At 40.9% G+C, this 15012-nt stretch overlaps 3 protein-coding genes across 3 annotated transcripts; 1 reads left to right on the top strand and 2 right to left on the bottom strand.

The window, feature by feature from the left end:
• Positions 1–522: 522 nt before the first annotated feature.
• LOC115729115 (probable polygalacturonase) lies at positions 523–3415 on the top strand. The gene is made up of 6 exons (XM_030659558.2): positions 523–686; positions 895–1233; positions 1616–1736; positions 1859–2033; positions 2178–2248; positions 2493–3415. The coding sequence occupies exons 1-6, from the start codon at positions 570–572 to the stop codon at positions 3188–3190; spliced, it is 1521 nt and encodes a 506-aa protein (XP_030515418.1). The 5' UTR covers positions 523–569; the 3' UTR covers positions 3191–3415.
• Positions 3416–3613: 198 nt separating this feature from the next.
• On the bottom strand, positions 3614–8111 carry LOC115729116 (mitogen-activated protein kinase homolog MMK2). The gene is made up of 6 exons (XM_030659560.2): positions 7815–8111; positions 7085–7214; positions 6434–6571; positions 5646–5978; positions 4454–4637; positions 3614–4136 (listed from the first exon to the last, which is right to left on the bottom strand). The coding sequence occupies exons 1-6, from the start codon at positions 7985–7987 to the stop codon at positions 3964–3966; spliced, it is 1131 nt and encodes a 376-aa protein (XP_030515420.1). The 5' UTR covers positions 7988–8111; the 3' UTR covers positions 3614–3963.
• A 1404-nt stretch (positions 8112–9515) lies between these two features.
• On the bottom strand, positions 9516–12094 carry LOC115753542. The gene is made up of 5 exons (XM_030692186.2): positions 11671–12094; positions 10294–10448; positions 10068–10134; positions 9927–9978; positions 9516–9843 (listed from the first exon to the last, which is right to left on the bottom strand). The coding sequence occupies exons 1-5, from the start codon at positions 12023–12025 to the stop codon at positions 9750–9752; spliced, it is 723 nt and encodes a 240-aa protein (XP_030548046.2). The 5' UTR covers positions 12026–12094; the 3' UTR covers positions 9516–9749.
• Positions 12095–15012: the final 2918 nt, after the last annotated feature.

Raw genomic sequence — 15012 nt, 5'->3', positions numbered from 1 at the left:
AGATGACTCTAAATGCTAATACTTAATGCAGAACATATAAAAAAAAATCGAGATGACTCTAAATGCTAATACTTAGTGTGTCTTTAAAGATTCTATCTCTTTCGTGCATGAAACTGCCACTCTTTTAACATGAATTAAAGAGAAAAAGCAAAAAATCGAAAGACCAAACTAAAATTAAACCATCAGTAACTTTTCCTTGGATATATACCTTACCTGTTTTTTTTTTTTTTGGTCGGACGCATACCTTACCTTTGAGTGGGGTTATTCCAACAAAAGTTATCATTGAAATGATTTGATTCTTGGACCGAACTGCAAGGTTAAATAAAGAAGGGCATATCATTATCACACTATTTTATGCAAGCATTTTAGCATGATTAACTTCAAATTTCAAGGTTTCTGCAAGAAAACCTCCTAGAATTAAGTCGTTTCCTGACTTCCAGGTCGTCATGTTCCTCAACACCGCCTGAGAAACACAACAAGCATCAAATTGCTTGGAACACAGTGAAATTTGCTTTTAACAAATAATTTTGGAAACACATGGACCCGAGGAAGTCACCAAAAGCTTATAAATGAGCCTGAAATTAGCTATGCCCGCATTATCTCTTCTCTCTGCAAAAGAAAAGACCTCTCGAGTCGACACTTTACCAAACATGGAGCTCAAAACAAAGTCTCCAATGGAAACTCAGGTAAAAGAAAAACCGCAACTTCTCGTCTATTTCCAATAATATACCTTGAACTTTATGTTCTTCTGAACTTGAGTCTTGATCTTCAAGTTCATCAGGTTTCACACCCAAAAAATGTTTCTTTCGACCGGGTTCTGCAACCCACTAGAAAGAGAAATAGAAGAATGAGAGAAAGAATTCATTTCTTTTTTCTGGTGTTCTTCATACGCAGGTGATTAAGAGAGTAACCTTATGGGCATTCATCGCGGCGTTCGTGGCAATTCTGGGTGGAGCCCAGGGCAGGGACGTGAAGAGTTTCAACACCTTCGAGTACAGCGCAATGAGCTGCAGAGCTCACAGTGCCTCCGTGACGGAGTTCGGGGCGATCGGCGACGGGAAGACGCTGAACACGAGGGCATTCGCGGCGGCGATCGCCCATCTCAGCCGGTACTCCGCCGTGGGCGGGGGCTTGCTCTACGTCCCCGCCGGGAGGTGGTTGACGGGGACTTTCAACTTGACCAGCCACTTCACTCTCTACTTGCATAGGCAAGCCGTTCTTCTTGCTTCCCAGGTTTCTCTCTTTTCTTATTTTATTCTCTTCTCTTCTCTTTTCTTTTTTTGGGTATAGTTTAGCAACTACATCCTTGTTCCCACGAAACCGCAGGCGATGGGTTTGTTTGTTGGACGGACCGTTTTTGTCTGATGTCATTGAGAGGAACAAGGCAGTCATAGAATAAGAACAGCATCCAAAGAAAATGGCTTCTTGCCTTTCATTTTTTGGCTAAACATAAAATAAAAAAAGGGAATTTTTTTTTTTTTTTGGAATGGCGCAATACTTTTTGGATAGCGTGCGTAGGGAAGTAATAATTGGCTTCAGTATATGTAATTGTGTTTTCTTGAAAGCAAAAGAGGACGGAGGTTTTCTCTGATAAAATTTCGTCGAACGCTTGAAGGACATAAGAGATTGGCCACTGGGCGAACCTTTGCCGTCATACGGCCATGGGAGGGAAGCACCGGGAGGGAGGTACATGAGCTTCATATTCGGGACCAACCTCACTGATGTGATCATCACTGGTAGCTTCAAAAACCAATCTTTAAAAGCATCGCTTGAACTTCTGCACTTGGGTTTGCATAAAGATAGATTTGGAGGTTACCCTTTGAGGTGACCCTGTTTTCGCATTTTCTGTTTCGTGCAGGGGACAATGGGAAGATCGATGGTCAGGGTGGTGTTTGGTGGACGAAGTTCCACCAGGGCAGCTTGAAATACACCCGCCCTCACCTGATCGAGATCATGCACTCCCGCTCTGTTCAGATCTCTAATTTGACTCTGCTCAACTCGCCATTTTGGACCGTCCATCCTGTTTACAGCAGGTTATTTCCCAATTCCTTCTTGTTAATACGAACAATTAAGTCCCTCTAGGCCCTTTTCTCTTTTCTTTATGGGTCGTTTGCTGTTCTTATATTCAAGGAAACGTTGATGATCGAGCTTGTTTTCGTGTTAATTTCGAGTTGCAGTGACATTGTCATTCAAGGGATAACGATCCTTGCTCCAGTCAAATCTCCCAACACCGATGGGATTGACCCAGGTGATGTTTCTCCGCTACAACTTCAAGCCATTAAATTTGTTAGGGAAAAAAAAAGAGCTGCAAACTCAAATTTATTGCTGGACCCATGATTCCCCATACCGAGGTTTGAGGTCATTACTGGTGCTAGCGTACTGTCGAAAGTTAGTACCAGCTCTATTTCGGGAGGCAGCTAATAAATTTTCCCACCGTCTGTTGGTAAATGTTAGTCTCCTTGCTTGCTAATGGTTTTTAATGGTGTGTTCAGATTCGTGCACTAATACTAGGATCGAAGACGTCCACATCGTCTCCGGAGATGATTGCGTGGCCGTGAAGAGTGGTTGGGATGAGTACGGCATCTCGTATGGAATGCCGACCAGGCAGCTCGTGATCCGACGGCTCACGTGCATTTCCCCATACAGCGCGATGATCGCTCTCGGAAGCGAGATGTCCGGCGGAATCGAAGACGTCCGAGCCGAAGACATCACGGCCATCAACACCGAGTCCGGGATCAGGATCAAGACTGCTTTGGGCAGGGGAGGATATGTGAAGGATATTTATGTGAAGGGAATGAAGATGCACACCATGAAATGGGCCTTCTGGATGGACGGCAATTACGGTTCACACCCGGATAAGCACTACAACCCAAAGGCCCGACCCATGGTCAGCGGGATCAATTACCGGGATATTGTGGCCGAGAACGTGACCATGGCAGCTCAGTTCAAGGGGATCCAGGGGGACCCGTTCACCGGAATTTGCATATCTAATGCGACCATCACGATGGCCCCTAAGTCCAAAGAGGAGCCGTGGACATGCAGCAACGTACATGGGATCACAAGCGGGGTCACGCCTCAACCTTGTGGCATGTTACCGGAGGAAACCACGACATGCCATTTCCCAGAGGCGAGTCTCCCGATCGATGGAGTGACGTTCAAGAAGTGCATTTATAGGGGCAACCATGCATGATTCTCATGTGCAGTGAACCGAAGGGCTAGTCGTTGTATGCTTAAAGCCCAGATCACTGAATGCCAAATTTGCATGTTCTGTGTTTGAATGAGAACCTGAGAAAATGGTTACGAACTATGATCGGCTCTTTGGGGCATGAACATGTGGGGATCGGTTAAGTTCAGTTTGTATATCCGTATTCACTTTTGAACCGAAGAAGTTGCTAGTTAGTAGTCTCCGTTTGGCAAGGGTTTGGCAAGGGTTCGGATCCTTACAAACTACGATTTAGATTCTAGATGGACCGACAGGGACCAACTCTTCTATATATATAGATACGGAGGAATCCAATGCGTTGTCCTAATAAGACTTTGCATCGCATTCCAACTGAAATGAAATATAACTCAACAATCTACAGTTGCTTCATTCTACTAAACCTAAGCAGACTACTGAAAACCAAACAGATATTCTTGGACATCACCAGCAGAAACAGAGAAAAGGTCCCAGGCAAGCAAAGTTGTGGCTTCAAACCCTAAGAATATGCTTTAGCACAAGGAACAACAGGGGCCACCTTGGTGTCACAGCTCTTCACAGCCAAAAGAAGCCTCAAGCCGAAGACCTATTCTCATTGGTTCCATTGAACAAGTCGAACATTATAAGCATACATAGCCATCCAATAAAGCTGAAAAAACTTTTGTCCAACTGTCTAGAAAACCTCAAATCTATGCTATCTACAGCATTCTTGTTTCATTTTTTTTAGAACATTAGTAGATGAAGCGACAACCTGTCGCAAATCCCTAACACATGGGATCTGGATTGAACTTCACAGACTCCCTCCAAATGAGCTCCTTAATGTTTTCTTCGGTAAATGAAGGTTGCTCGAAGTCAAAAATAAAGGGAGTCGGGCAAACTGGTTCCTCATTTATATCATGAAGAGGGGCCAAATATGGGTGGCACAGAGCCTCATCAACTGCAAATCAAAATACACAAACCATATTAAGATATACGAGCAATTGCATATGCAGGGGGAGAGAGCAAAAAAGAAAACATTAGTATTCGTATAAGGGCTTCCAGAACTTCAAGCCAAAGTTCAGTTAACCAGGATTAATGCATCCTTATGTTTGAATCTACAGGCACTAACTATACAACCTATTCGATAAGTTTAGGACATAAAGTCCGGCCATTATCATATGCCCCCTTCTATTATCCATGATTTCAAACCTTTAGACACATAGCCTAATTGCGCAAAAAACAACATGCAAGAGATATTAGCAGCATCTGACATACCTGTAATTCGCTTGCTGGGATCAAAGACGAGCATCCTTTCTAGGAGATCAACAGCACCTGGAGACATAGTCTGAAATCTAGAAGCAAATTGCTGTCTTGGGTACTGTGGAAGCTGTCTCACATATCTTCGTGCATTATCACTTCTTAAAAACCCAAGGCTGGAGTCATCAGGAGAACCTATAAGCTTTTCACATACATGACTTGTCAAATTCTATTTTTCTTTTGCTCAATGATCGAGGATGATGTTCTACAACATCTTACCCCAATATGCACAAGTCTTGTCAGTGATGCCATCAAAACGGAATCAGACATTATGTTTCATATATAATTACAATACTTTACAAGGCAAAACATCCAATCGTGCTCCTCTGCATACATTGTGCTTAGTATGTCCAGGATAAATACTTCCTCTATTAGAGAACTCAAGAACTGTCTTGGTCAATCTTTTAGAATAAGAGGAGAAAATGGTACTCCTCTGCATACACTGTGCTTAGTGTATCCAGGATAAATACTTCCTCTATTAAAGAACTCAACAACTGCCTTGGTCAATCTTTAAGAACAACAGGAGAAAATTTTAAATTATAAGCCCTAAATAGGAGCAACACCAACATCTTTGATAGATGATCTATATTAGTCCTTCTCATTAAAATCAATAAGCCCATTCTCCATAGTTAAGCATTATTGCGATAGAATGACCAATTCAGGAACTTGAACTCTACATGAATCATCAACGAATATGAGGACGTCTCAGTCTTCCCACATTCTAATCATTCCGTCTCTTTTATAATGCACTCAAAGCTTGCAAATAGCAGATTCAATTCTCAACAATCAACTGGTATCAGATTTAAGTCTATTTGCATGAAAGAACTTAGCTGATACACTCACTGATCAATTATTATTTGGGATAAGCATCGAGTTAGCAACCTTTCCGACTCTATGCCAATCAGAAAATCCGTAAACTGTGCAGATTAAGCATCTTCAGAGGAAAAGCATCATCAAGGCATTTACGTTTCATTTCCTACATAACACTTGTGTTTGCTAAAAGAATGAGAGGACACCATGTTCTAAATTTGAAACATTTTTACGACATGCCTAACACTTTCTAATTGTTAGGGTAACCAACAAGGAGATGTTCAATAAAAAGCGACGGTCCCTTCTTAAACACCATGAAAACAAGTTCCATTAATCATACCTCCGTGATAAGTCTCAGCTGATGAACATAATCTCTGCCTGGGAAAAGGGGTTGCCTAGTCATAATTTCACCAAGTATGCAACCCACGGACCAAATATCAATGGCAGCAGTGTACTCTGAACAATTAAGGAGCAGTTCCGGTGCGCGATACCAGCGAGTAACAACATACTCAGTCATAAAATCCGTTTCAGATGTGGTCCTAGCTAGCCCAAAGTCCCCAATTTTAAGGTCACAATTCGCATTCAGAAGTAAGTTGCTCGGCTTCAGATCGCGATGTAGAACACTTGCTGAATGCACATATTTGAGACCACGGAGCAACTGATACAAGAAGTACTGCACAACCATAGATGAGTCATAATCTAGACTTTATCCCAAAAAACTGTGGTTATGACGAGCAAAGGGACACTGACACTACAACCTCAATGAGGTCCATACCTTAAATAAATCAAAGTTACATACGAATTGAACAAGAAAACCAAGTGCATTAATTCTAAGAGAGGTCTACTAATGCCAGAAAACAAGTGATAAAAAGAGTTTTCAGGACATAGGGAACCTTCGTGATTCTTATGTAGGAAGGAGACAAAAAAAAAAACTAGTGTAAGCCACTAAATTAATCAGGGAATGACTTAATTATCTCCTATTGTCCAAGCAAACCAACACGTGCTGAATTCTAGTACTCCGGGTTGAAGTCCCCATATTTTGCTTCTAAGTAAATGACACCAAAAAAGGAAAAATGTTGGCAATCTCATGAAATACGTTCCATAAAAAAAGGAAAAGGAAGTACTAACCCTATAGTGATCGTCAGTCAATGTCTGATTGGAGCGGATAATTTGATGAAGATCGGTGTCCATCAATTCAGACACCATGTAAACATCATTAAAGTTCTCCCTACTTGGAGGACGTATGATATCTTTAAGCGCAATAACCTGTGGAAAGAGAATCGCAAAAAAAAACTACTGCCAAGTTAATTTCCAATGGAGAAGGTCATACTAAATGGACAAGCAGACAAGAACACAATTTCATTTAGAGAATGTATGCAGCGTAAGTATAAAAGCACATCCTTGATAAACTTCAACACAGCAAAATACTGCGAACTTGCCAACAATAAAACTAATATTTAAGCCGCTTCCAAGTTCTCTACACTTAAGCTCCATATTTTCTTCCACATTGAAACAAGACCTTCAAAATACAGGTAACAATCTAGTATAGCCATTGTAACAATCTATGAATAGCAAGATCTACATGATCCCTGCAACCAAAAGTCAGATGCCACTTGACATACGTAAACACATATGAGCAAGATGTGCAAACTTCCTCCAAGTGCATGATGTTAAAGAGCAGACAGAAATGACAATCATATGACACGGTTCCATGCAGGCACCAAGACTCCTACTTATAAGATCAATCAGAGCAGAGGTCAGAATGAATCTTTTACTTACATTCTCGTGATCCATATGATGTAAAAGCTTAATTTCTCGTAATGTCCTCTTGGCATCTATTCTGTTGTCAAATGCATTGCCGATCTTCTTGATGGCAACCTCCTCATTTGTCTCTGAATTCACGGCAGCGCTGGTCGAAGTGACATAAAGACATAACAACATATCTTGCATGACTGACGATTTCAAAGTCGATACAGAGGAATCGAAACAGAACAATACGTCTGTTCATCAAGAAATAAGCCAATATTTCCACAAATCACATCTTGTTTCTCATTTTTTTTTTTTTTTTTTTTTTTTTTTTTTTTTTTCAGCGGCGATCTGAACTGCAACTTCGTAGAACAGATGGAATTTTTTTTTTAGGAGGAGGAAGTTAACAGAAAAGAATTAGCAGAGCTAGGATAAGTTAAGAGTACGCAAATGAGAGCGCGTGGGTGGAAGCTCGAGTCAAGGAAGATGATTCATTCTTGTCAGATACTAAAATTCTGGCCATTTCCAAATAATCCACGAGATCAACTTCCAAACCAGATGGTCAAGACAACCGTGCGAAAATTACTCATGCTAGTCGTCGCTCGAAATTCTAGCAATTCTATTTATGGAGCTAAAGTCAGTCGTATGATCAAGTCAGAGAATCCAAAACAAAAGAACATCAGGAAGCAAGAGAATCAATTCAACGCGGATAATCAAAGAAACAAGACCAGTCCCCCGATCAAGCTCGAAAAGATCAGCTCACCAGACGAGTCCGTAAGCGCCTCGGCCGATGGGCCGAATCGGGGGGACGTACTTCTTCGAGACCTCGAAGAGGTTCCCGTACACATTGTACTGCACGTAGCGCCCGCCATGCGTGAGGATTCCTCGGACGCTGTGCTCGGCCGAAGCAGCGGCTCCCGAGCTCGATGACTCCATCGACGAGCGCGAGGGCGGGAGGGGCCCCCGGTTGAGACGACCCGACCCGAATCGGCCCGGATTAGGAGAGGCGGATTTCTTGGGAAAAGCTGGAGCTGGAGCTGAAGGAGAGGGAGGGAGGGATGAGGAAGAGCGAGGAGCGTAAATTTTGGGGGGGGAGGTCGAGTCAAGAGTCCGTGTCGGTAGGTGTGAAAGTAGACGTTTTGACACTTCTACTTTATTATTTTTCTTGTGGGTTTCTTCTTTTCTTCGTCCCAATTTCGGCCTAAAATTATTTGAATGTTCGCATGAGTGGGGAAAGGAGCAGCACGTGTCTGACCTTTTGAACTGGAAAAGCCTGGTTAACCCCGTGACCAAAATTGACTTCCCTTTGCTTTGATTTCTGGCGTAAATGTGGCGTCCTCTCTGGAAATATATGTACATATAAAGCGTTAGATCTAACTTCAGGAAAATGAAACCAGTATTTAAAAAATACAAGTCGGACATTCTTGGGAATTTTCCCAAACGACACAAATTTTGTATCCCGCCCGACCATTTCACGACTTTTGCACTTTTTTTTTTGGGTCGAAGACTTTTGTGCATTTGAGTGTTCGATTTTGCTTGCCAAATCACATCGAGCACTTCTGCGAGAGAGAGGAATGGTAAACGCGGTCTCCTCGTTGCCCATTTGCTATATAGACAGTCTGGAAAGTCAAGGAGGCCTAATGCAATGACGTCCAATCAATAGACGAGCCAAGGGAGTAAATGAGCAGGGACGAACCATTCAATCGGGGTGGCCAATTGGACAGCGAAAGGCTTCGTTGGTTGGTTGGTAGCTTAGACTTGTGTATCAAGAGACGAATTAAATTTAGTGTGGTGGGGATTGATACGAGGTACGAGAGATGGCACCTAGCTCGAAATCGAAAATAGTATTAGTGACTTGTACCGAGTTCCACCGCACGCCTTCATTGTAAGCGCGTCTTGAAAAAGTGACGTTCTAACCGATTCGAGCATTTGAATTCCACCATCTTTAAGTCCATCCGTATGGCTAACCGAACATCCTCATAATCACTTATTTCTTTCCGCCCGAGTACCAGCCACTTCTCACTTGATGTCTGTCTATTGTGATCTCGTCACTTTTCCTGATCTAAGTCTGCTGAAAGACAAGAAGTATGAACTATCACAAGGCTTGATTTCTGTATTTCTTGGAGCAGCTCCAGTAGTTAATTTCGATGATGATGGCACGCAGCAAAACTGCTCCACAACACAATCAAAACTCAAAAAGAACATCAGTATGCGACCTATAACTAGTATTCATGTAATTATGGTTGGGGTAGACTAGTTTGCATACAGAACGTTGAAAACATCGACCAGCTCGAATGGTTATAACTTTTCGAGATATAGTTACCGAGAACCGCAAAATACAATTGACGGGATTCTGCATGACAATTGCAGGTTTAAATCACGGCACTCCTACAAACTATAGAATCATAGTTTACATCATTCTATTCAAGTATAATGTGAGCAAGATGTATTGCAAGGGAAGAGATCAAATTAAAGAACAATCTATGGGCCTAACAAGCTTTTAATATTGAGAAGAACCAAATCAAGTTGAAAACGTTCCAATTGAATATGTTGTACACTGCCACTTGATAATCTTAAACTTTGTACATATACTAGATAAGCTATTTGCATTCATTCTGCCAAACTTTTTCCTTGCAAACGGCAGTTTCTCATCTCCATTGTGTAGCTTCTTATACCAAAGTAATCTGAATCAATTCCTTCACCTGCCCGATTTCTTTTCCCAAGCCCATCGGCTAGGCTTTAGAATTTGCTTCAATAGCACCATTTTGGGAACCTTCCAATGCTCCACGTGTCTGACAAAGTTGCATAGTTAAGAAGTTGCTAAAACCGGAAGCAAGACAAATAAAGAGAGTAATTCTCCCCTTTAAAATGTTACCTGCATACTTTTCCAGACTGCACGTCGTAAAAGTATTCTGTGTATCCAGTTGCTGCAATATGATATAGTCACACGAATCTTATAAAACCTCAATGCAGGTAGCAAATATTTCATTCGCGCATAACATGAATCAATATGTACCAGAGAGAATGGGCCTCCAAGGGAAGGACAAGATGCAACTAAAACGCCAGTGTCCAATTCCCTTGTCCTGGGATCACCAAATGCAGAAAAAGTTATCATTTGGACTTCTAGAGAGGACGAAGAACAAGATGTTCAGAAGATGTAAGCTCAGAAATTTTAGGAATCGCTATAATCAGGATGACATGGCTGGTTGCTGAAGGGTGATTAATCATGTCTGAAAGCCGACCTCGAAATCTTCCCACTTCGTAAGCTTCATATTTGATTTCTCAATAAGTGAACCAAAATTGGTACAATTCCTTTTGAAGCGACGAAGCCCTCTAAAGGAACCGGCTGGGTCAGCAAATTCACAATCCTCTTCATAAACATGGAGTGTGAGGTTTCCTAATCAATGCAGAAGGCACGTAAGCTTGACCAAAGATTCTTAAATCATGCAGACATAGATCAAAACAAAGTTGGAGAATTTGAATTTAAAGACAAATAAATCCACCAGGAACACTGAAACTGGAAACATGCCTCTATACCATTCTGAATCCTATTTTTCTCATGTGATCGACACCTCACCTGTTTCCCACATTACAATCTGATTTGACAAGCGTGGTAATATAACTGATATTAGTACTTTCGCTATTCTGTATGCATGACATCTCTACACCTATATCGGACACAAGCAATTGCACACCTTCAGGGCTGAACTGATAGGAACTCTTATTATCTTTTCTGTTACTGGGGCTTCAGTTGGTAAGACCCATTCAGTTCGCTATCAAAACTGAAGATTAGGTAATGAGGGGTCTTTGAAAATTCGGACTCGTGGCTATAAAGTATGCAGTGAAGAGACTAAACACCAGAAACAGAGGACTATCGTAGTCCTCTGGAAACTGACTTCGGAAAGAGAATAGCAAGATAATCACTACAGTCAACCAAAGCATAAAAAAAAAAGGAATACTCCATGGCATTTCCTGCTGGTTCTGCCAGAGTGTAAAGAGAAGTATAAATTCACACTCAATATTGTCTAATAAAGCACTCATCTGCGAGGTTCATAAGCATGCAAAATTTGTAAAGGGTAAGCCCAGTTCTTCAATCACCAAACGTTAGACTTAGAAGTTAGACCTGAGTTGGTTTCATAACCACTTTTTCCTTCAGAGGCATTAGAATATGTACACTGCTAATGGAAGTTTGCCATGACAACCTCAGTTTTGAACAGACAAATCTAGAATATGTTCTTTGCCAATTCTATATGCAGAGACCAATCAAGCCAACAAGCCCACTTTAGTCGTTGCCAAATAGCTCAGGCTTAATGGAAGTTTGCCATGACAACCTCAGTTTTGAACAGACAAATCTAGAATATGTTCTATGCCAATTCTATATGCTGAGACCAATCAAGCCAACAAGCCCCCTTTAGTCGTTGCCAAATAGCTCAGGCTTTAAAAATAGCAGGGCAGACACTCAATTTAACATGCGAATTGAGACAATCCTCATCGAATCATGTCGTTCTACAAAACGTTTTGAAGTGACTACTTGTGGGCACTATCCATCGAAAGGGAAATCAGGTAGACATACAATGTGGCCAAGTCATCCATGAAGAGGCAGGAGCAGAATCACGCACCTGTGACGAAGTAGGACCTCTGGTAGTCCTGCTTTATGGTTTCAACCACTAGGCTCCGATCAAAAGCTCCCGATCCATCCCCAGCGAGCTCCAACTCCCCTGCCGGCGCTTCGGCGCTCGCCGGCGACCGGAAGAGCGAGGCCGCGATTCCCAGGAGCTCTGAGCCGTACCAGGCCGCCTTGAGGAGCGCGTTTTCGGGCTCGGACTTCGCTTCGGAGGACGAATTACGGGTCGGATTCTCTCCGAAGCATCGCAACCTGTCGATCTTGGGGTAGTTGGCCGGGACTGGACAGGCAATTTTATGGCGGGAGTTGAGGTGGGGAGTGCCGGGAGCGAAAGACAGAATCCCTGCCATCAGAGAGAGAGAGAGAGAGAGAGATTTTTCCCGCGGTTTCTCTGAACGATGGCCACAAAAAATGGGTGCTTTTCCCGGATCGCTGCTGTCCCTCTTGGCGGTTCGTGATTTATTTTTTATTTGTACTTTGCATAAATAACTTCTACGTGTGATGTTAATTTTTAGATGATCATATAAAAATGAGTCTAAAAAATTAAAGCTAACTCTGATGGGTTAAAAATAAATCACACATAGAACTCATAAGTTAAGTCATCCAAAAAGGTCAAGCAATGCGTACTAGACCGGTAGACCCAAACCAGCTTCCACAAGCACCTCTTGCCCTCGCGGCTTGCAAGCGGTTGTCGGCCGCCTCCGTCATTTATTATGTATAATTTTTTTTATGGATGACGTTCTTGAAACTTGATTGTGAGTTTTTAAAATCTCAAATCCTTAATTGACCAAAGTAAAATCTTAAGTCCTTAATTGACTAAAGATCAAAACTCTATTTGTTTGTAATTATTTCCTATTTTCAACTTATTCCCAAGTCTTATTCAAAAGACTTATGTATTAGAGCTCTTGTTCTTTAGGGTAATAAGACTGAAAAATGTGTGACAAATTATAATATCAATCAAGATTTAACTTATACAAACTTATAAACGAATGGATGATTTTCTTTTAATTGTAAAGAAAAGGTTAGGATGCGAGATGGGTCGGGATTGACTCGATATATCCTCGCCAATCCCATGTAAGAGATATACATTCCACCCAACTCCTACGGTCCTACCTTTACTTTGTTGAATTGTGGGTTTTGATATCCTCATTCGAAAAAAGCCCCGCCTTATCAGATGACATTGTAGCTATCTAGCTATGACGAAATGGAGGGCTATTGAAATAGGGTGTGATTAGTCGATGTCGTAAAAGGACAGAAACTCAATGCTGAGCAGAAGAAAGAAAGCGCAGAAAAAGTGTGTGAAATCTTACGATGATCATAATTCGTTTGAAGTGACTTTTATTTTGATTTTTTGCTTTTCTCAAATTATGTAATGCCTATATTTTTTGAGTTTTTTTTTTCTACTTTTCAAAACCTAAAACTTTTAAGATATATTAGATTGAGTTATTTCAACGGATGCCTCCTCCCCCTTGAAATTTTGAATAGCATATCTGACTCACAAAATTCTTGCAAGCTCAGTTTTATTTTTGACATTATGGGTTATCTTTTGTTAATAAGATGATTACTAATGTCCCTAATTGGATTAGCTATGTCTGCCCGCGATCCAACCAATTAGCAAGCTCTCTCTCTCTCTCTCTCTCTCTCTCTCTCTCTGTCACTGTCTCTGTCTCTCTCTCCATCTAAAACAGCAAGTTTTTGAATTCGCGAGCACGACCCGACGGCTCCCAAGAAACAGTTTTAAAAGCCTACTAGCCAAGTGTGACGTCGTTTGCAACATATTTTTCTAGCGTTATTGCCATTAAGGACGTCATTACAAGTCATTTTCACTAAGTCAATAACATGCACATTTCATAATGCCTATGGACCTTTCTAGCTAAACCAGCAAAGATAACGAGACCTCATCGTAATATTTCAAAATTAGCTGTCTCTTTCTTGAGGTTTCGATCGGAGTCCGTTAGATCAATTTCAGCATAATGAAAACCTAGCTAATGTCCATATTTACGATGAGAAGGTCGACTTATATTTATAACCGCGTATTTACGATAATTTTTTTTTTCAGGCATGCTTGATGCACCGCTTTATTGTCCTCTGCAAAATACGTCGACCCAAAATAGTAACACTTTGTATCCATGACTAACTTTGTCGGCCAGTTCGTATACTGTAGACATTGAGTAGTTTTTTTTTTACCTTTCTTAATTTACGGAAATTACTTAGATGCTCATAATATAATTGCTTACTAAAACTAATTTTTGCTATTCTTGTTCGATCTTATGGAACAAGGCAAGATGTGACTGGATCAATCAAAGTCGCAATTCTTTTTTTTTTTTTGGGTCAATTTAGTCGTAAATCTTTTTCATCTATGCCAATTTAGTCTATCTAACTAAAAATTACCGACGTGGCGCGACAGACGTCGACGTAAATAAATTTTATTAGTATTTTAATATTTTTCAACTTTCTTAATTAGTTATTTATTTTTCTTTTATATTTCCTTTTGTTTCCATTGTCTCCCTCATGTGGATCGCCGACCTCGCCTAGCCATGGAGAGGCCGGCCCCACCTCTGGTTAGTCATCGGCCTCGGCGACCGACTGAAGGAAGAATATGGAAAGAAAAAGAAAGAGGAATAAAATAAAAAGGGAAAAAGAAAATTAAAAATTAAAAATAATTTAAAAAATGGGAATATTAAAATATCAATAAAATTGCCACGTCATCATCGATTGGTCAAAGTTAGCCGGATGGATTGAATCGTCACAAATGCAAAAATATTTATGATTGAATTGACAAAAAATATTTAGGATTGAAATTTACAATTACAATAGGTTTATGACTTTTTTTAATAATTTCCTAGTAATAATGAAATGAGGAGAAGTAATTTGATTAAAACACACAGTTTCCAAAGTTTGATTAATTTGAATATGTCGTGCTTTTACATTAACATTGTAGCTTTGATTATGAGGGAAATCGAATCAAGCTGCTTGTGAATAGTTCTAGCTCGATTTGATGGATCGCGCGAAATTGACTCATCCGATTTCAAGTCGAGCTCGTCAATTTTCAGTTTCACAGGCTCGCAAGCCTAACGAAGCTTCAATTATTTGTTCCAAAATTTCGTCACTTGAAAGTTAGACACATGTGTCCTCTAAAATTGCATAATAAGCTCATATTATTCCAAGTTCTTTCTAAGATCGGGCTCAGAGTTACTTAATGAATTAATCCTAGTCGAGTTTTCGAACGCCGAATAGTCAAGTCAAGCTCGAATTTAGCGTTGAGTTGGCTCGATTATTATCCTAACCGTAATCACAAAAATTCCTCCCTCCTTGAGTAGCCATGGGAAAGAAACCG

This window comes from Rhodamnia argentea, chromosome 3 (genome assembly GCF_020921035.1).
Source record: "Rhodamnia argentea isolate NSW1041297 chromosome 3, ASM2092103v1, whole genome shotgun sequence".
NCBI lineage: Eukaryota > Viridiplantae > Streptophyta > Magnoliopsida > Myrtales > Myrtaceae > Rhodamnia > Rhodamnia argentea.
Note: the sequence above shows the minus strand (reverse complement) of the source record. Positions and strands in the feature narration are given on the sequence as shown.